The following is a 23,608-nucleotide window of genomic DNA, read 5'->3' on the forward strand; positions in this document are numbered from 1 at the left end:
GATTTATAAAGAAGTATAGTGTTGGATCAGTGCAGCCTCTGGCTGCTTTTCAGCCAATGGTGTAGGAGATTTATACAAATATATTGAAGATATCCTTACTACCGACACGTACAAACATATTCTTATCCATCATGCTATTGCTTCAGATACAAGACCTGTTTGGCAAGGATTAATCTTCCAGCAAAACATTGATTCAAAGCATGCAGAAGATGTGGTGAAACGACACCTAGAATGAAAAGAAAAAGAGGTTAATAGAACCTTCACAACAATGAATGGGCCTGCACAAAGCGACTATGAAGTTATTATTAAAGGCTGTATAGGTTTATATTGAAATTGAGAAGATGAAACGGCAATCAAACAACTTGGTTGAATCAATAGAAGTTTATTTACCCTTTTTATTCACGAGCTGTCTACTTAGTTTTTCCACCACTATTATGTTTCTCTGATATGGTTTTATTTTTCGATATCTATACTGACGTCACGTTAATTTTGTTTGTTTGTTTTAGAGTAAAGCCACATGCTGTGTACATCGCGGAGAATCGAATCCCAGGTTTTAGCGCTGTGAGTCCTTAGACTTACCGCTGTCTCAACAGGGGACTCCTCGAGATACATTCTTTATTTTTAGGTATTCGTGTCATTGAGAATTCAATTCAACTTTCACCTATTATCATGCCTCTTTGGAAATCTGATGAATCTTTTTAGCTTAACAGTTTTAGAATCTCCATCTGAAACAAACAGCTACACGCCATTCGTATACAGACAAATTCAATGGCATAGAATAATTTAATTCCAAGGTAATTTACAATAGGTTAACTTTTTTTCTCTAAGAGACACTAGACTATGAAACATGAAAGGAGAAACGTTTCCATTATCTTATCCAACCCCTATATATATATATATTACTTTGTCATTTTTAGGCATACACAAACATCTCAGCTGTTTATTACTTCAATCTGTGAAGTCTCCTATAGTCAAAATCTTACTATTTCACGATAGTTGTCCTGGTGTTTTCATAGTTGTATGCATGTAAACCCCTCCAAATGTCGGTTATTAGAAACCTACACTTTATGAATTTTAGATACATTATTCCTCCTGATGACAAAAAATGAAATGCTTTTATTTTTATTACCATGTCTGTGGAAGATTAGGAACCTAATGATAAATATTTGATCGAATTTAGCACAGGCATACTAGAGGTTTATTTTCAAAAATAAACAATATTTTCTTTCCCTGTGCTGGGTGTAAATCATTTGCGGTCAACGAATGGTCTTGTTAATAGGTCAATATCCATTCGATTTTAGATGTTTCTCTGCACTATAACAATGATATTACTTCTGAAACGACTGCTCATAGGTTTTCTTAGCATTCTCTGGCTTCCGTCTCGAGGCTTACCTTAGTGAACAAAAGTTCCGAACATTCTCCGAAGTTCTTAAACTGATTCGAAACATCAGACCTGCATTTTACCGAGCTGTTATAATAAAACTCACTGAACAACGGAGAAAATGCCTCGTATTTAAAAGGAAACTATATTGAGAATGTTTTTGTTGCTTTTCCACATCCTTAACGTCATAGGTATACATCTGTTGATTATGATTTAGTGCTATTACACGTGATTAGCCCACAGGAAACGAAATGAAATCAGTTTCTGATCACCGATTTTACTATACACTAATTTTCTCATTGTAAGCCCACATCACCGCGGGAAATTTGATCCGTCTGGTAAAAAGTCATGAAAATAACTACCATAAATAGTTTTAATTATCGTACCAGAATTCATGAAAAATATGAGATATTAGTAAGCTATAAGAGTCAGTAATTTCACTTATATGTTTCCACCGTGTCGCAACCTGGTAATCTGAAATTGCTGAAAATCGACTAAGGCGTGGATTCTTTGACTTATGGTATTTATACACACATCCTGATAACGATTGGTCACTTTTAGTAAATTATTTGACTCTTTAAGAATAAGAATGTTTTTTTTTTCTTTTCTTTATTTTTTTACGAAACTGAGGTTGATAATCAACGAATGAAATTATAACTAACAAACGAGCACACAAATTCATTTATACGGTTATTGAATAAAAGATTTGATAATGTTTTTAACAATTTCATATGATTTCCAGCAATATTAATGTTCATGATATTTGTTTTCAATCAATATCTGGTAACTTTTCTTAGTCACCTGAAATATATCTGGTCAGAAATATTTTGGTGAACTCGAATAAAACTATAATTATGTATATATAGCTGGAATTCAGTGTTACTTTTTTAAACACATTATGGTTGCGTTACAAAAGTCTTAAAGCATTTTTAACTCAGTCCTTTAGTGAATCGAACATTATTGTAACTGTACAATATGGACAAAGGTTGAATATATTAAGACCCTTGTTCTAGAGTTGAAATACTGAACTATTTTCATATATGACAACTGGGGTAAATTGTAGAATCGTTAGCTGCAATGAAATAAGATAAGATTATTTGGCACAGGTTTGAATTCACTGTGTAAAATAATAATAATAATACAACCTTACCCCTTCTATACTTAAAAGTTTGAAATCGTTGAATGATATTAAAAACACCCTTTCTCACTTTGTATAAAGTATATAGTTGTTTGCATCATGGAAATTCGTTTACTAATTTTGAAATACTTAACCGTTTATAAAAAAAACTGAAAAGGGGGTCACCTCTGCAGTAGCATCAGTTGAAGTGGATATAATCATCATAACACATAATTTAAATCATCTTAGGTACATCAAAAATATTTTATAACGTTTTTCTCTATCTTCAAACCCGATGACAATCATGATAGTTTTAAAAGATGTTGTTGGTATCTTTATATATATATATATTAAAATACAAAACAGTTCATAGTCAAAATTTAGTAACAATGTAGTATGAAACACGAAAATCTCATGATGTATGAGGATATAAAAATTGTGAATTAAACGTAAGTACCATTCTTATACAAGTTGAGTAAGAGTACAACTGATATATACTCTCTGCGTCATTTATATATTTAGGAACCAGGATTGTCACAGTCCGGGCAAGTGACGATGAAAAAGATAGGTTAGAATTCGACATCGAACCAGCTGTCTTCTTGGATGGCTCACAATTCTTCCGGATCAACAAGAAGACAGGAGAAGTATTTTTAATTAAAAGTCTCGAGGGCCAGGTTAGTAATATTGTTTCAAATATGAATTTTATTTTGTAGAAATATAAAAAAAAATTATTAACGTACTTTAATTTTTGGAAGAGACAAGTCGTAAATAACATGATAATTTATGAAAGTATTGAATGAACATTGTCACGCTTTTGTTCCATGGAGTTACATGCTACAGATAGGGTCTACTTATCTATGTTGATTATTGTAAATTATATATTGTTTTAGTATACTGGTAAAGAAAGTTCACTAACCTGCAACATCTCAGTTGCCCAAGTTCTCATCTTGTATTTTTCTCTGTCATAGTAATAAAATAAAAGATTATTTTTAATAGTACCTGATTTCCTACGTTTTACTTTCCAAGGTCATATTACCGGTTTTCTATTATTGATAATTTCTGTATTCTTTTGGGGCAAATTTAAATATTTTTTTATTTTTTGTAAGGACATGATGTACAAGTGTAACGTATTAAATTTCTACTTCGAACTATACTACTTTTAACTTGTCTTTTTTCAAATGTTTTGCTCATACTTTGAAAAGTGGAATAAAGAAACAAATCTGACAGTTTTTAACGAACGTTCCTACAGTTGTAGCTTTCTATAACATCATTAAGTTACACAAAAGGCGAAGAAGTATAGATGAGTGTCTATAGATTATAATCAGATTGGTTTATTCTTTGTAAATATTGCATATTATAAACGAAGCTGTTGAGGTATAAACCATAGCTGAAAAGTAGTGTTGAGGTTGATTTATTTCAAGCATAAAGTATATGTTTTGCAGTAAATATAATCACAACGGCCCCTAAATGTAATAACACAAAATAATTTCCTAACGATTAAAGCAAATATCCCAGATTACACTTTTCACTATAACATACTAATTCCTCCTACGTGTTGCAATCGTCTCTGCAAGATACCGGGGTGCGGGGTTATAGGTAGTTTGTTACGATCGAGCTAATGTGCCTTTGAAGTGTTGTAAATGTCGGGACGAAACTAAGATATAAGAAATATGGGTTGAATGAAGTCACGGAATATCTGTTGGAGATTTTTCTTCTATATATTTTTCTTTTCTCATTTGTGGTTGTACTTGTCTGGGAATGATTATACACATATTTTCGAATTAGAGACATATATTCGTGTTTAAATCAGATTTATTTCATAACCCTTTCATATATCAGTCATAAAATAAATTATGTGTCTAGCTAAAGTTATATATATGCTTAATTGCGTACATTATTATATGTCCATATCCCCCATGAACTGGATAAAAAGTTTGTCCTAATATTACAGAGGCAAAAAGATCACATATAATGTCAGTCCTGATGCTGGTCCTTCTAGTTATTATTTTTACTTATGATTCTTAAGACAAGAATAATCTTTCTTGAGATTGGCGAAGTTCATGGGGTGTAGCGCATTTGTGAAGAAAATGTCAAACTTGGTGGATCATTTTTGTTCTTAGTTATTTCAAGCGGTTGAAAGTTCGTTGAAGTGTGTAATGATTCTTTAAAAAAAACCTCTGGAAACACAAGAATAAAAAGATAAGACCACGTGAATATGCATTTGATAAGTGAGAACTAACTGAATTGTAGGCTATCAGGTCGGAGTGTATTATGGTGGTGGTGAGGCGTGAGTTCCATCGTTTCACATTTTGTTCTTCGGAGTAGTAACAGTTTGAGGATATCTTTTTAGTTATTGTGAGGCAATCAAAATAACGTGTGTTGGCAATAATCGACTCAGTATATAAGAAAAAACAAGGTAAACACAAGAATTAATAAAAATAATATCGAATTCCTACTAATGATTATTATGTTCACGAGATTCAGAAGATATTTATCTGATATTCCGCCCAATTAGTAACTCAACCATGGCCTGAAGTGCGCATAAGGCCGAAACGTCGCAAATTAGTTTCATTTATTAAGAGTGTAGAAAGCATTTTAAACTTTTATCCAATTAATTAAAAAGTTAAATTTTTGTTTGTTTTAGAATTTCGCGCAAAGCTACACGAGGGCTATCTGCGCTAGCCGTCCCTAATTTAGCAGTGTAAGACTAGAGGGAAGGCAGCTAGTGTCATCACCACCCACTGCCAACTCTTGGGCTACTCTTTTACCAACGAATAGTGTGATTGATCGTCACATTATAACGCCCCCACGGCTGAAAGGGCGAGCATGTTTGGTGTGACGTGGATTCGAACCCGCGACTCTCAGATTGCGAATCGAGCGCCCTAACCACCTGGCCATACCGGGCACAGTTAAATTGTTTATTTACTTAAGTGAATTCCACTCTTAAAAGAGTACTTCCGTCCTATGATAAGATTGAGATATTTGATTTTTTTTTACAATATCATATAGATGTCTCATAAGTTACTACCAATAATTATTATTATACAGAGTTTTATTAAAATCGATTAGAATTATCGATTTCCTTTTATAAGCATTTGTTTAACTTAAGCGTATCCTCCCCCCCCCCCAGTGTCACAGCGGTATGTCTGCGGACTTACAACGCTAGAAACTGGGTTTAGATACCCGTGGTGGGCAGAGCACATATAGCCCATTGTGTAGCTTTGAGCTTAACTACAAACAAACAAACATATTTTGAATTGAGAAATGGTAAAACTTCACCAACCAACTAACCCTTGTATGAGATTAACAAAATCCAACAGTATATGCAAGTTTGAAAGTAGATTCTGTTCTTTAGGTTATTTAACTGGTGTATGTATATTCAAGCCTTAATTTCAGTAAATTTGCATTAAATTATTTTGAATTTCAACTAATTACATCTCACGTCTGTCGACTTGCAAGCTCTAAGTTTCACGTTATAAAATATATTGTAATTTGTGTATTTTACGTAGATGCACAGTAAAATGTGTACGAAGTAATGCGTTACAAACATTTTACGAATATTCATTAAGAATTAAAATTGGAAATTAATGTAATAATTCTTACAATATAAAAACCTTGTTTCTGCATAGCAGTATTACTAAAAATTATGAAGATCTCATTTGATGTGTTTTCTTTGTCTGCAGTTTGTAGCTTGTACTTTAATTGTATTTGTATATAAAAGTATTTTTGCTTTAGTGTAATACTAATTGTTCATTTTACACGAATTTGGATCTTTTACTTATATATACAGGTGTGTATGTGTACTTACATATTCATATGTCTTAAAAATAAATGTTAAATTGGTTCATCCTTACAAAAGATTGCAATATATGCGACGCATAAAGTACATTTTGAAATAGACTAAAGTCACAGTGGCAAACTGATTGATATTTTGCTTATATACTGTGTTAGACTCAAGGGTACGCTACCCACCCACTATTTTTCATTCTCCTATCTGCGATGTTATTTATTTTGAATAGTTGTTTCAGAAAACTTGAACTTTGCTATTTTATCTCCACGTTGGGTAATCCTCTACAGCCTAACCATTTTGTCCCATAGAAGCCTATCCCTGTTTATATAATTGTCGTAATTTAATACTTTAGTAATATGCGAAGAAAATTAAGCATTTGTTCCACTAGTGTTCTTGGTTTGTTACAGAGATTAAGGGTTCGTTTCACCATAGTGCACAGTAGCTTGGTGCACAAGTTTAAAGCTTCATTTCATTAATATCCAGTCAGTATAGTAAAGAGATTAAGAGGTTCTCTCCATTAGGTACACTGTTTTAATGCACAAATTAAGGGTTCTTTCTACTAATGATAATCGGTTTCGGGTAGAGTTTTTAGTTCATCAGTTGAATAAAGAGATAAAAGACTTCATTCCATTAATGCACAAAAGTTTAACTGATATGGAGATTATGTGATTTGTTCTAGCAATTTTATTTTCTGCGTGAAGATTTAGGGGTTCGTTCCACTAGTGTGCATTGTACACAGATTTAGTGTAGCGATTAAGCGTTCGCTCTCCAAGGATAAATCTCGTCAAATGACTGATACTATAACACCTTTACTAGACATTAACGGCCAAATGTTTTCAAATCGTGACTTTGGTTTATCATGTCATTTCTATGCAACACGCTTTTTTTTGTAATCTAAAGCAGAGGTGAATCCCAGAAAATGATTGTAGACATGGTACTGAGTATATCGGTACAAATTTTTTTTACACCAACTTCAAAATATCAAACACAGTACTTTAACAAAAAAATTTAATACTCTTATTATACTAATATAAATGGCGGGGATGGGAATGGCCTGCGTGTGTATATTTGCATGCTCGCCCTGCAAGTATTCTTAACACTGGTATAAAAATTTCCAAAAATTTATCCCTGATTATTATATTCTAGCATCATCGGCAACCATTACGGTCGTAATATTTATTTTATTAATATTACGTGTATTATGAATACAAATGTAATTCGAGCTATTTATTTTGATCAAGGTAAACGTAAGATTTGTGAATACCAGTGTGTTTATTTAGTTGTTGTTGTTTTTGTATACTCTATAAAGTTTTGTTTTATTTTTCTCTACCTCCCTTAAATCTTATATAATTGCGTGGAAGAATATATGGGTCTGTATATCAATAGACCACTGCAGGTTTACACTGGGTTTCCTGTTGGATATCGCACACACAGAACTGAATACCTTTTTTCCATTGATCCGCTTACAAAATGCCTTATTAGTTCTTATATGATTATTTCACGCAATAAAGGTATGTCTTCAAAGGCCACGCGTGGTTCTTCCTGCTGATTTACACTGCACTCGCAATAACCTATACTATGTCATCTTCTCTCGAATCTGACTATGCTGAAGAACTTTTTTTTTTAGTATGGCAATGAATGCCACGTGCTGCGATTCCTCGCGTGTTCGCTAAGTTCATTTGAAGTGGAGATCTTCTACCACAAACTGTGCAGTGAAATTGATGTAAAATAATCTGAAGCACGTTACATTTTCTTTTGTTTAAAAAATTGGCTGGGTGAAATTCATCAGGTTGTCACTGGTTGTTTGGATGCAGGTCACTAACAGAAATAATATTCCTATAAATCAATGAGTTATTATACTTTTATGTAAATACATATGTATATGCTACTTTTATAGCTTACAATCGTGAAGAAAAATTTCAAAACACAATTCCGGTGTTGCTAATGCATCATAAATTCGTAGCTCGCGCGCGTGTGTGTGTGTGTTTTAACTTAATGCATTATTTTTTTCTTAACCAATTCTTTTAGGTGGGAAATGACTATTATCTCTTTATCACAGCTAATGATAGCCACCAGGTTGTAAGTAATGTTTTATTTTGCATTGTTTTCGTCTATTCGATTTTTTAAAAAATTAGATAAGCAAAATAAGTTTGATAAATATGCATGAAGACTAAAGTTTAGTTATTTATTACGTTTATGCTTCCTGGAAGAAAAAAATAAACATATTGTGTTATTAATTATGGTTTTCACTTGTTTAACATATACGATAATTTTGTTTTTTTTTCATTGTTGAGTGAAAGTTTAAAACCTGTTTTTTGATGTGGTGGAACATCTTTGCTCTTCCTATTATTATTATTTGACGAATTGTAATAAGTTAGCGTTTTATCAGAAATGATCTACTTTTGTTTTTACCCACTTGTTTCTTAGGCAAAAATAGAGGTTTATGTTCGAGTTTTGGGGCCTGGTGGAAGTCCAGATGAGCTTACTCTCGACGTTCCTTTCAGTACCAGCAAACCACCTTCTCGTGGGAGTTCCAGAGTACGGCCCTTTCAACATTACAGGCCTAATGCAAATCCTCCCTACCTTCCCTCCTTACCTGACGCCCCCTCCGCCACCCCCTCTCCCAACGATCCGCCCCAGAAATTTCCCGCTGGCAGACTCTACCCCCCAAACTCCCAAACCCCCACCACCTCTCCCGATTCCGTCTTCTCCCTTAGCGAAGGGAGCACACCCACAATACGCACTAGCACTTCGAAGGAGAGCTCTTCAGAAAATGGCAAAAAAGGAGAGCATGACGAAATAACTACTACTGTCTTGCCTATACTAGCAGTTTTTGGATTCACGCCTTTGGTAGCTGTGATATTTTGGATATTGTATAAGAGATGTCTGAAACCAGAACTCAGAAAACCGGTAAGTTTACTATTGCTAACTGGGTTCCTGACATTCTAGTCACACCCATCGAAAACAGGAATGTTTAATAACTTAAGCTGAAAACGATAAAAAATTCTACATCTATACATACAAATTACTGGAAATGATAAAGGTTATATGGTTGACAATTAAAAAAACGCATGAATTGTATTACTTAATAATAATATTTTGAAAACAACAATACTCTTAATGGGAAAACCGAAGTTTAATAATGAAGATGAAGACGGTTGATAAAACATAAAACAGCTGAGTTAACTGTGAAAATTTAAAACAATTATGTTGTGTAATATATATATAAACATTTGTTTCATCCGTCAATTTACCGTTTTTATTAATAACTAACTAAACTAATGATTATGTTATTATATTATAATTTTAGTAATGATTATCTTTATAACACAATTTTCAGATTTCGCTGAATATGGAATAAGTTATTCCGAAACGTTCAAACCTTGTAAATAAAATGTTTTATGTTTTAATAACCGTCTTCATCTTCAATATTGAACAATACTCTTATATCTGTACATTTTATATTAATGAAATATGCAAGGTTCTTGCTAGGAATGTCTAGATTACCTGTCTAGGGACAAGTTAAACACTGTAATTCTTATATTACCATTTTGGGGAATAATCCTACATAAAAGTCTGCATAAATCTTCTTCACGGACTGACGATACCTTTTTACGTGAAGCTAGTATACTTATGTTATAATCTTTGCTGCAAATTTTATGACTTGATTACTTAATATACTTTTAAACATTTCTAAACCTCACAATATTGTCTGGTTGTAGTTGTATATAAACTAAAGATTTTAAATGTTGGAAGAAGTCCACAATTATGCCTTTAACACGTTCGCTGCCACTAGTAGTATTAATAACTAATACCTTAGTCCCATTCAAGAAGTGCCGAGGAGCTGTCACAATGTCCCAAACTCATATGCCACAGGAGAAATGTGGCTTTGAAACATTGTCTGTGACCCGCCAGTGTGTCATGAGGTCCATAACTAAAGGTCGGTTGTGACCCACCGGTGGAGCACATGACAGCGAACGTGTTAAGCTTTAAAATTCATGTTTCCATTTCTGTATGCCGTTTGGTGAAGAAAGTTCTTATGTGATAAGCATAAGATAGGTGCAGTTGTATTAACACATTGATTTAACGTAAGTGCACCCAAATCAAGTGGCTCGAGTTACGCTGTAGATGACGAGTATCATATTGAAGCTTCAGTGATGGCCATTTAATTACATAAAATCTAACTAGCCACAACTCTCAATGGATGAATATAAGCGCCACACATGGCATGCGTTTACTTTGGGGTATCGAGATTACTTTGAAGATATGTGGTTGATAATTTTAAGTCTTTCATGCACGTACACATGGTTAACACCCAATAGCGTAAATTCATACATAAATTTCCGTAGGACTGATTCAGTGGCAATAAGAAAAGAAAAGACAAGTTTTAATTGACATTTTCTACACCAATACATTTGCTGTTTTTAAATGACTTTTAAACCATGTTTCTTCATTGGAAACCAAACGATATATTCCACTTGAAAGATTTGTAGAAACATTTAATTTTATATGTTTGGGATGATTACTAAAAAATCTACATATTGATGTGAGTTTATAAAAAAATATCAGTTACAATTTCCTTTTCTGGTAAAACACTAACTAACATATTTAAAAAGAAGAAACCTTTATATTTCTTTCGAAGGTTAACCTAATATCTTTGTTCATCGAATTTAAAATCCCAACGAACTTATAAGCACCTTGAGTATCTTTCCATTCCACAAATCAATCGTCTAAAAATCCTTTCCAAAACTGTTACGTGAACTAAAAAAAATTATATTCAAACTAATTTGGTAGTACATTAAATAACAGTAGATTGAAAAATCTCATAGTGGTATTAGAATAAGTTTGAGAATTTTTTATACCCATTGCTGTACCAGACATTTGATTAAAAACTTTATCCTCGTAAGTGAAAACAAACATTTTTTAAGACTATATCTAAACCTTTATTAAAACTCGGATGGATTATTTTTTCATATTTATCTAGAAAACATTACACAACTTTAAGTCCATAATCATGTTCAATACGGATAGAGCTACCACATCTAAAGAAACAAAACACTGATTTTCTTCTAATTTTTTGGCAATTTTTCAATAAATTCAAAATCATCCCTAATTAGATTCGGAATGTAAGATTAAAAAAAAGTTTTAATAGTATGTCTAAAAGGTTATTTAATGTTCAGTAACTTTTTGATTACCTCCTACGATCGGTCTTCCCGAAATATTGGGAAATTTTTCGATATGAATGTATTGACTTCTTGAGTCCAACAATAATTCATTAATCTCTTTTAATTATGGATCTTGTGTTTGGGTTATATATATATATATAGACACACACACGTAATGTATACGTAAAGAAATAACGTCGAATGTTTACAGTCTCAACATGTGAAATCTGTTGTGACACTTAATAATATTTTAACCTCAATATAATATGAAGACGTGGTTGTTTAGCTTCGTGTTTAGGCCAATGCAGTTGGAGTAGCATTTAATTTTCGATCACTTGTTTCTTTAGATAACTTAGCATATCTCTTCCAGGTCTTGTTCAAGTACGTTTATTATGTCGGTAATGCAGTTGACACTTCCATTAAAAATACACTTTTTAAGCCTGTACATTTGCTTACATTTCAGAATAGGTTACTTTATCTCCATGAAAATTAAAGTAGTAATGATTTTAGAGAAACGACTAAATAAACAGTTGCATCATTTTCTAGACGATCCATTGTTACCCCGTAAAAGAAGCGAAACATATCAGTATAGTAATATTTCAATAATGATCACTCATTCTTTCTATATTAAACTGCTGAGGGTGCCGGGAAGTAAATATTGTATAAAAGACAATATTATATAAATATTGTATAAAGGACGATATTATATAATGTTCCTCTTCCTTATTTCTTTTGTTATTAAGTATTTAATGGTCTCGTTAGATGCTAATTGCATCACCTGCTTTATGGAAGGTAATAGCTGACTCACTTAACTGATTAAGTATTTGTGTCTTTTAAATTCAAAGATATTTGTCCTATTTCAGGATGTTTTTTTTCTCACCTTATCGGGTAAAGATCCTAAAACAAAATGGCCGTTATACAGCGTCTGACAGTTATCAGTTACCATACCAAAAATTACGGTAATCGAGCGAGCCAACACATGCACAATGGATCATTTTTATTGTAAGATATAAGAAACAAAGATAAATAACTGGTTGGCTAGTTTAATTTATATATGGTGATAGTTTCATTTCATCCAGACTACCATATTACTTGGTATGCATGATTGCAGCAGTAATTTTACAATAACAGCTTCCAGTAGCCGGTTTCACTTGTATCAAAAGAGATTTCCTTTGTGTGTGTGTGTGTGATAAACGATACAGTTTCATCATTTAGTGCATTAGTCCATGAAGAAAATGTAAATACAAAGTTAAGGATTTTCCTTATCATTTTACACTGCACCTATCAAAACATAGTTTATACAGCCACTTAATCGCTAGAACATACGAAAATAATTTATAGTTGTCAAACGTCATTGGGTACACTATGGGATCGCACAATCAGGATCCAGCGAGAAGTTTCTCAGCTATATTGCCGAAAAAAGAATGAACTTTGGAGCCGTGAGTGCATTATAAAAGTGATAGTCAAATCCCACTACTTGGTCAAAGTATCGCAAGAGTTGGTGGTGAGTGCTAGTGACTAGCTGCCTTTCCGCTAGTCTGTCATTTCAAAATAAGTGACGGCTAGCACAGAAAACGTTTGTTTAGCTTTGCACGAATATAGAAAACAAATAGATAAACAGATTCAAATTATGAAAATATCCCTTTTCACATGGAGTTGCTAAGTATCATATTTTTTTTATTCACAAAAGGTAAATTATTTATTTATTAACCAAAGTGAAACAAATGAATTTAATAATTGCAATGAAACATTATGTACAATTGCAGATACTTTGTGATTTCTATATGAGTTTCAAACTAGGTTACTGCATGTTGCCTCTCGTTGGTTCAGTGATGAGTTTGAGGACTTGTAATGCTAAAGCACTGAAGGAAAATAATTTTGAGGCATTTTTAGTAGGAAACAACTTTTTTCCATCTTATTTGGACTATTTTAGAGCATACTTTGTATTATTATCAATGATATTGACAGGAGAAGTACTTATACGATAACCCTGACCTTAACCTATAACCTTTAAATCTTCAACACCTTTGCACAGAACTCAGCCTTTGTTTTTATTAAGCTTATTTTATAACATATCTGTAAACTGCGTTTTCCCAAAAGTCAGTTGTCGTTATTCTACGTTATCAAACTTAATTTTCCAAAATTACATTACGAACCTATTCATTTAAATAAATTTACCAGGTACATTCTAAGATTCTAAAGTTTATTGTTTTGTCTGCAAAATTGAGTAACATTAGCATTACTCAAAAATATGGATATTTTATAATCTGTAATAAATGTAAAACGTTTACAAAGTTCATTGGCCAAAGTATTAAAAGAAAAGAGGAAAAAAAAGTTTCCAGAAAAGATTTAATTCGTTTCCGAATTGGTTACTAAAACATCGTCGTTTAAATCATATTAATAAGTTGCATCTTCAAAATCGAAAATAATTAACATAAAAAAAGCTTTTCCTGTAAAAATCATCCATAAATTAGAAAATAATGTCCAAATGTTATATTTTCCACTCAGCTGTAGTTCGAAGTTTCTGAGAGAAATGTGTTAAAATATATACATTTATTAGGCTTAAAGAGGTACACCAGCTTTGTTGTACCACACTAAAACAATTGAATTGTTACTCTATGATTAAATGTATATGGTATAATTTGTTTGTAATAGACGAAAGAAGAAAAAAGCAAATTAAACGATCTTGGCCCATATGCTAGCGCGCTCTATCACACTCGATCCCGAAAGAGTGTGTCTGTAGAAATGGTAAGTTAATATTTTATGTTTATTCATTGAGTAACGTTTATTAAACTGTGTAAGGTTTTTGTTTTATTAAAACAGAGAAATACTAAAGAAGATGATCTAATGATAAAGTAACCTTTATTTGAAACTTTACAATTTTGAAAAAAATATTTTAAGTGCATGTGCAATTAATGATATATGTTTAAGGTGTCTAATGAAAAGCTAAATAACAATACATTTTCTTAAAAGTTAAATACAAGGTTAGTAGAAATTGTTAAATTAAAAAGGGGGAATAGGGAACATCAAAATAGTACAAAAACAAGTTAAATCAAAATGCAAAGATTATATTTCCAAGCCTAAAACTAGGGACTCTAATCAACGTAAACAAACAAGGCTGGAAATAGTGCCTACATTATTTTCTCAAGATACAAATCCCAATTTTAACTCCATGTATACAGTACTTATCAATTCTAGTGGATTTGTAGATTGAGAAAATAATGTTGACACTATTTCCAGCCTTGTTTGTTTACGTTCTTTAAAGTCCCTAGTTGTGAGGCTTGAAAATATAATCTTTGCATTTTGATTCAACTTGTTTTTGTACTTTTTGACCCATTCCCATTTTAAATTAAAAATGTTTACTAATCCTATTTTTAAGTTTTTTATGTCCATTTATGAAGAATATATTTTAAGTTACATATGTATATATGCATTCAATTGAATGTTACATGTTTTTCAACAATTTACTGTTGTATTGGCTTTTCCCTCACCCAACCACCACACTGAACTTATTCAAAATAAATAACAAATGTATAACAAAGAATAAACACATGTACTGGTATGCAGTTACAACAAACAAAGTATAAAGTTGTTCTCAAACGACCTTCTTGAAGGAAAATATTGTATCATCACAGATTTAACGATTGGCTTTCATCAATGCCACAGTGTAATGTAACAAAAGACGAGCATCAAAAAAGCAATATCATCAAAACAGATTAATGCAATATAAACAGGCTCAGTAAAATGCTTACTTTGTTAGGTTTACATGACACACATGTATATTTTGAACTTATGTCCTGTCGTTCATCATTTTATTTAGTAATTCTCTATATGGAAAATGCCAAGCAGATATGACAGATGTATCAGTATGTATGACTATAAGGTTGTTTTCCATATTGGATAAACAAAATCGTCTTTACATAACATTTATTATTGTACTATCCATTTTGTAGTGATGGAGTAAAGTGAAACTAACATATATGACAGATGAGGTGAGTAGTTATTTAATAAAATGCTTTGGCGTAAAGATTCTTCTTATTCTTCCCACACCAAGCTTGGAGATGTCCGAGACTTGTGTAAATGCTACAGAACCACTTAAATTTCGCAGAAATGAGCTTCGATATATGAACTAACAAAATTAGGTTATTTATTACAAGGTTGTTGAAAATGGGATGTTTTTCTTCTCTCTTTTAGATATTCGTATTTAACTGTTGAAAAAAAATTATTTTGAATGTAATTGGGATGTTCTTAACAAGGAAGATGCCATTTTAGTACGAAAAATTAACTGCTAACTGTGTAGTTATTTTACTGAGATAACAAGAATTAAATTGTGATGCACTTATACCATGAACTTATGATGTTTCTATTGGTTTCTACCATTTGTATTAGTTATATGATGTTTTACACAATAATAATTTGTCATCCAATAATGTAAATTATACACCAAACCTTGCATGCACTATTTTGCGCATCTGCGTGCGGATGTACCATTTTATGCATCTGCCATTTTGCGCACCTATGCGCGCACGTACCAATATACGCCCCTGCGCGCGCATCTACCATTTTACGCACATGCATGCGCGCGTACCATTTTGCGCACGTGCGCATCTACCATTTTACGGACCTGCGCGCTCATGTACCATTTTGTGCACCTACCATTTTACGCACACGCGTGCGCATTATCATTTTGCTGATCTGCGCATGCATCTACCATTTTGCGCACCTGCACCATTTTATTCACCTTGTTGTAGTCAAGATTATACAATCAGATTAAATAAGGTGGTTTTATAGACATTTAGATTAAATAAAGCTTCATGTGTTTTAAAGTAATTCTTTCCCTAGCTCAGTGCCTAAGATTTCGCATCCAGTACAAAAGCAATCAGTTTTAATAAACACTTAACAAGTGATCTTTCGTAGTTTACTTCGGGTCGGCAACGGTGGGAGGTACCACGACACCATTTGAAGTTTATAGGACTACTAGGAGAGGGGTGTTTTGGACAAGTGTGGAAATGTGAAGCGCTCATAAAGAATAGTCGAAACGACGAAGCTCACATCGTAGCCGTGAAGACGCTGAAATGTAAGTATAAAAAAATACCTCGAAAGAGCAATTTAAATTAAATATTTTAATAAAAATAAAAACTGCCACATATTAAAATTCCATTTTTTCTACTAAATTTTATTTCTCCCAATACATCCATTTAAGAGCTTATTACAAAGAGTTGCAAAGCTTCTACACAACAGTGCCTAATATATTCTTCATTTGTTAAACAGAATCAATGACATTGCGTGACCATGCCTCCTCCTCCAATACTTTTTATTCATGGTTTTGATAATTTCAAAACTTAATTATACACATTTAATTAACTATTTTAAAAACATGTCTATACTGGAAACCAATAAGTTCAAGTAACATTGGAAATTGAATATGAAAAGTAAAGGGCATTTAACTTGTTACTGTTTGTATAATTATTATTATCCCACCACTGATAATAAAAACACTATGTTTTTTTTTACTGCAATGACATCACTGGATAACATTTTCATGTTTTTATAAGCTTCCATAATTAATTTTAATTTTTGGTCTAAATTATGAAGATGCACATATTAATAAACTGAATCCTTTTGTTTAAAGTAATGATTTCTTTTTCCTTATTTAACAAAGCGCACGCAACGGAGAAGGAGAAAGAAGACTTGCTGAATGAACTTGAGATAATGAAGTTTTTAGATCCTCATCCAAACGTTGTTACACTACTAGGATCATGCACCGACAGAGGTGAGGCAGTTAAAATAGGCTTTACATTATGTTTGAGTAAAGTTAGTATAGAATAACTTTGGAGAGTGTGTAGTCTGTGTAACATGTTTCATTCACCGCATAGAGAAACTAAATGAAAGTCCCAACTTAAGATTCTATTATATCGAATCCTATTTGGTGTAATAAGTTCAGTAATTTCGAAATACGTTTTTATTGGTTTACTTCAATGGTTCTCATACTTTTCCGTATGCGGACCACTTTGGCGGGGCAAAAGACCCCGCACAAAACCTATCAGTTTTACCCTACCCACTTTTGCTTGCCATCAACAAAAGAAAAAAAAGTGTTGCTTTTGATGTCACTTGCATTTTGGACCAGATCTGAGATTATCCAGAGAACACAGTGGTTAGGAGACCCCAATTTGAGAACCACTGGTTTAATTGATGAACGATTTTTTATTTGATTTACTCGATAGTCTGTAGTTATTTTTTTTGTAAACAAGCTATGCATTCGTTAATGTAAATAAAATGTCGAACTTTGTAGATTTCAAGACCGAACTAAGAGTTAGTAAATTCTTAATTAGTCGTTTTAACATTCACAAAATACAAGTTTAAAAATCGGAATGTTTTTTCTTCAGATAAACTGGTGTTGTTTTAGATAAACGGTACTTAATGAGACGAGTATTCAGACATGAAAAACAAAACAAACTAGACCTGTGAAACCGTAATAGCTTTATACAGTATAAATTCATCACTGCCAGTCGTGACTTCCACGAGACACTTGAAAGTTTTGCATTTTCACTTGAGTGCATACTTAATCCTATTTGCAATCAACGCTTTTAAAAAATCTGATTAAAAATTATCAGTATTTTGCCAAAAGTTCAAAATGCCATCACGTTTGTTTGTACACATTTTGATAAATATCGTTTGTTTTTACAATTACCTAGTAAATGCGACTGAAGATGGTGTGATTTATGACAAAGTGACAGTGGTGTAGTTGATTTTAAGAATACTGTTTTCCATACAATATACCAAGTAATATCATGACGATATATATTCATAGACGGTGGAACATATTGGAATTTGCAGGGGCATCTTATATGCTATTTTGACTATCACCCTTTAATTGAAAACTGAGATAGCGATTTTCTATACACAAGTCTCTATTCGTCATTCAAAGGGGCACTTCGCAACATTGGGGGAACACGTGCCTCCCGGTTCCGCCGCCTATATCTCTTAACTTTTGTTGAATATAATTCTATACGTATTTCAATAACGTATACTTCTTTAAATAAAATGAGCACACATTACTTTTGTTCAAATTTACATTATTTGTTAAGGTTAATAAATTCAAAAGACGCGAGTTTTAGTGTCGAATTACTTGGACTTTATACATCAATCGAATTATAAGTTGTTAAAAAATTAGAAAATTTATTGCTTTGTGTGCATACTCCTCGCAGTAAGAATCTGGTCATTTTAACAAAGTATTCTTTTGGACAGAAATAGTTATCATAAAATAATACTAGTTGTCTGCCTTTAATGTGTTAATATAGTTAAAGTTAATTATACCTTATTTATAACAAAATCAATATAGATTAATTAAGAAAAAGTGTGAACTCACAACTATAGGGATGTAAAGCACTAATGTAAGAGATACACCCTTCTTATGCACCTGTTGTATATATTGTTCATTCACACCCTTATGGATATGAATTACCATTCTTTTATCAGAATGCAGTATTAAATATTGAAACTATGCCCTTTGTTCTCAGAGCTTGTACATCCAATACTGTAGAAATGATTTTTTAAAATTGTATTACGAATAACCACTTTGGAAATAGCCATGCAAACTGCACTGATAAGCATTTTCGGAAGGTCGACTTTCCAAAAACACTCGGCTTATTAGGATTCTATTCACCTCCGGAAAGAGAAAATGTACCTTCCAAAAGTGCATGGGTTGTCCAATTTCTATTTTCGTTTCCTTTTACTGAAAAGACTGCACACTTAATTACAAAATACGACACAGTTCAATAAATTTCCTAAGGTATAAAATGTCACTTTGAGGTTGAAAGCACTTAGCAACTTTACGAATATCTGAGTAGCCTAGGAATATAATATCAAAATGTATTAGCAACAACAACAAAAATTATAAAAGATTTTTTAAGTATTTTCTGATGATAGCTAATAACAGCAGATATAAAAACACTGGTGAACAAAATGATATCCATTATTTTGGGCAAATCTAACACTAATTTGTAATAGTAATTATAAATGATAAAATATGTTAACATTTCAGAGCCCCTGCTCATCATAATGGAATACATTCCTTTTGGAAAGCTTCAAACATATCTGCGCGAAACTCGGGCTGAACGAATTTTCGGGAACCAAAACAGAACATCCAAGTGTCTCACTTCTAGAGATTTGACGTCATTCGCCTACCAAGTTGCTAAAGGAATGGAATACCTGTCTTCAAAGATGGTAATTGATTAGCTTCATATGTATTAAACAAAATCTTTGCAAACAATGATAAAGTAGGAAATAATTCTGCATAGGAAGTAGCATACTGGACAACAAATCAGAAGGTCCAAGGTTCGATATGCCACTTACAAAGCTCCACACTTTCAACTGTGGGTACATTATAAAGGTGACAATCATTCTCACCGTTGTTTTTTTTGTTAGAATATCCACATAGACAAGGAGTGTTGCTGTTTTCTTCCCTTCTGGTCAACAGTTCTAAATGCTATACCTAAACATTAAGGTCTTTGATTTATTAATTTAACCCAAGTGTTGCATTGGGTGCTGTTCTGATTGAAGATATCAAATACTTTCTATTTCTCTGTCAGAAAGCTTCTCTGTAGAGAAAACGTATAGAGTACCATGTTTTAAAGAGCAATAAATTAAACATTCATAATTGTATTTTTTAGTGATTGTGTTATATCAGTTATACACAAGTTCATGACTGAATGGTAATTAAAAATTTTCAGATTATTCACCGGGATCTAGCAGCCAGGAATATATTAGTAGGAGGAAATAAAGCATGCAAAATAGCTGACTTTGGCTTTGCAAGAGATGTTATTGCAAGTCACATCTATGAAAGAAGGTCAGAAGTAAGTACACAAGTTTTAATTAAAATTTTAAGAACATAGGGTCATAAAAACTAACATCTTTCTAAAAATTTCAATAAAACAATCTTGAAATTAAAATGACACTTAATATTACTCTGTGTACACTGACAATATTTAAAAGCAGATAAAACTTGACTGACTTTAATTTATCTTAAGTCTTTCTCAATAAATGTTTTGCTGTTGTGACATTACTGACATTTTATTTGAAGTATATATACATATCTGTTAAAAGTATAGAAAAAGTCGAGCCATAAAAACAATATAGTTACAACTTATTGGTGAAATAATGAAGTCTAATATATCATCCATTCAGTGGGTTTTCACGTAAATACATTATCTGTCCCATTCACTGACTATCTTGCCCTGTTTATGTGATTTTTATCTTTACTGATACAACTTCATAAAACAAGCAGCTTAACAAATAAATTCAAAATTTATAGGTTAGGCAGCAATTGCATCCAATTTTCATCACAAAAAAAAAAAAGTTTTAATAAAGGTTACTAATAAAAAGGTAATTTCATTCAAAAAATCATTATTTTTAACTTAATGCTAATTAATCATCATGCAAGTGTCTCACATTTTGTCTGAAATTCTTTTTAGCATGACTGAAAACAGAAAAGTTAATATTAGAAATAATTATGGAGAAACAGATGTCACAAACAATGAGTAATTGGAACTAAATTGATAACTTATCATTAATACAATACATTGTTATCAAAAATTCAAAATAAAAGTGAATACTTTGTACAGTTGCATAGATCTTGTTTTTACATCACTGCAAATTTATGAAAGTATGACTTAGAAATATTATTCTGAATGTCTTGTATTATCTCTTCACAATTCAGTCAAGTTGACCGATTGCCATTTGACATTCTCGTTTTCATAGAAGCTCTTACACCTTTAATACTATTGGGACATAGATGAAAGTGTTCCATCAGCTTGTTCTCCCTTCAAAGCATCACTTTACCGTATACACTGCATACATGGAATCACCGTCTTGCTGGAAGATGGATCCTTGCATAACAGGTCTTCTTCCTGAGGGAATGACATCATAGATAACAATGTGTATGTACCTGCCAGCAGTCAGAGTACCATACCTTTCATATATCTCCAATACCATTGGCTGAGATGCAACACATCTGTATTAGTCGTCCATCATACTTTCCTGTATATGTTATACATTGGCCTTGATATTGCTTTTCTCTCTGCTATCAAACAACTATCATTGACTGTTGCCAAACAATTTAAAATTATTTGTAAAGATCACCCTCCTCCAGCTTTGATAATCCCATTGTTAGAAGTTTGGCACCCATTTCAGCTTTCTGATTTGGTTCTCTCTCTCTTAAGTAGTGGTTTTTGAGCAGCTACATACTCACTGATGCCTCTTAGTGCTAATGCGTATTTTATTATTTTTGAGGTAACATTCACACCCACACTTATAGCTAGATCATGGGTAAAATATCTATAGGATTGTCACATATACAGCTTACCCATAGTTACTTATTATTGCAGGTCTAATAATAATTTGATTGTTTGATTTCAGGCTTTCTATTACTGTGGTTTTTATTATCAATACTATTAGTTTTGTGTATCATCTTAAGTTTCTATACAGATAATATAATATGAAATATCACTTCAATGTATGGTATTAGTGTATACTTCATCAGACAAAACTTTGATTTCTACATGCTGTATTTTTATCTTGGGAGTTATAAGCATATCCACCACACTACTGTTGAGAATAGTATAACTGCTAGTTAAGTATTATGACTGTGATGTACTGCCAGTGTAAACTATCAATACAGGACTGTACTCACTCTGGTGCAATTAATGTTTTTTACAGTAAATCCCATACTTGCATTTGTTATACAATAAAGTGAGACAATCCCCATTTATTGTATATACATGTGTGTATTTTGAAGATAAATGAACTACAAAAAAAAAAGTGTGGGCACATAACCAGTTTTTCAGAACATTGTTTACAGATATTTTCTATGAGTAGGGTAAAGAAAACTAATTAAATATATTTTTAAAATTGGGGTTTGATTACTGCAATGGGGCACAGCACAGACAGCCCATTGAGTAGCTTTGAAATAAACATATTGTAGTATGTGAAATCTATCAGGCATTTCTGCGTACTGGTTATAGCATGCAACAAACTTGTTAGTGACTTAGTTATACGTTGTCAGAGGTCATTTCCATTTGGTGCTTCTATCTCCCCTACAAAAGTTGTTAGTGGAGATCTATAAAGTTTAGTATTACATATGTTCTTTATTGAAATTGAATGTGTAGAGATTTAGGAGCACATGGAGGGTGTCCTTCCTATTTTTACTTATAGAATGATCACAGACATAATGTGGGCAACATATGAACTCGGAGAGAGATGACAATGTCATTTTCTCTCTATATATATATTAGGTTGTCAAGAAATTAATGTCGCTTTTTTTTAGATGAAAAAACCCAAACAACTTGTATATCAAAACAAAATATTTATTAAATGAAATAGTCTCCATTCTTATCAATCAGGTTGTTAATACCCTGAATAAAGAAATTACTTGGCTTTGAAGCAAAAAACATTTCTATGTCCTCTTTAATACCTTCCACATTTGCATACGTTTTCCCATTAAGATGGTGTTGCAGCGAATAAAAAAAATGGTAATCTGATGCTGCCATATCTGGAGAATATGTTGATGGGGGAGAACTTCTCAACCCAACTCCATAATCTTGTGTTGCATCAAATATGCCACACGTGAACATGCATTGTCGTGAAGAAGAACATCTTTCCAATTGACGAGTGAAGGACATTTCTAAAGAAAGACTGGATTTAAATATTCCAGTTGCTGACTATAGATCTCTGCATTGACAGTTCGCTGTAGATTGAGGAGTTCGAAATGAATTACTCCTTTGATAACCACCAAATGTAAAGCATCACTTTCTGCAGGTGGAGTCCAGGTTTTGGGGTCAGTAAGTGGTTTTTGTCTAAGACTGAGCCATTGCTTTTGGTGTTTAATATTCACAATAGAGAATTCATTTTTTATCACCAGTGACAAATCTGTCCAAAAATGGTTCACGTGCATTACGCGCCAGAAGAGATGAAGCAACGACGTTCACACATTGGAAACAATGATCATCGGAGAGTTCGTGAGGCACCCAAACACCTTCTTTATGGAGTTTTCCCATATTGTTTCATGAGTGTGTTGCCTTGGGTTAAATTCATCAAGCGTCTTCAGAACATCAATATCAATTCCAACATGTTGGCTCCTGCCATCACAGTTTTTAAGG

General features: G+C 32.5%; 1 protein-coding gene across 1 annotated transcript in view; it reads left to right on the forward strand.

The window, feature by feature from the left end:
* LOC106464909 (proto-oncogene tyrosine-protein kinase receptor Ret-like) overlaps positions 1 to 23,608 on the forward strand; it is a 39,699-nt gene that overhangs the window by 14,044 nt on the left and 2,047 nt on the right. The window contains exons 3-10 of the mRNA XM_013925084.2: positions 3,021 to 3,172; positions 8,317 to 8,367; positions 8,716 to 9,198; positions 14,109 to 14,201; positions 16,371 to 16,530; positions 17,116 to 17,226; positions 19,498 to 19,679; positions 20,186 to 20,308. Coding sequence (XP_013780538.1) covers positions 3,021 to 3,172; positions 8,317 to 8,367; positions 8,716 to 9,198; positions 14,109 to 14,201; positions 16,371 to 16,530; positions 17,116 to 17,226; positions 19,498 to 19,679; positions 20,186 to 20,308 — 1,355 coding nt within the window. The remainder of the gene's footprint in view (positions 1 to 3,020; positions 3,173 to 8,316; positions 8,368 to 8,715; positions 9,199 to 14,108; positions 14,202 to 16,370; positions 16,531 to 17,115; positions 17,227 to 19,497; positions 19,680 to 20,185; positions 20,309 to 23,608) is intronic.

This window comes from Limulus polyphemus, unplaced genomic scaffold (genome assembly GCF_000517525.1).
Source record: "Limulus polyphemus unplaced genomic scaffold, Limulus_polyphemus-2.1.2 Scaffold64, whole genome shotgun sequence".
Lineage (NCBI taxonomy): Eukaryota > Metazoa > Arthropoda > Merostomata > Xiphosura > Limulidae > Limulus > Limulus polyphemus.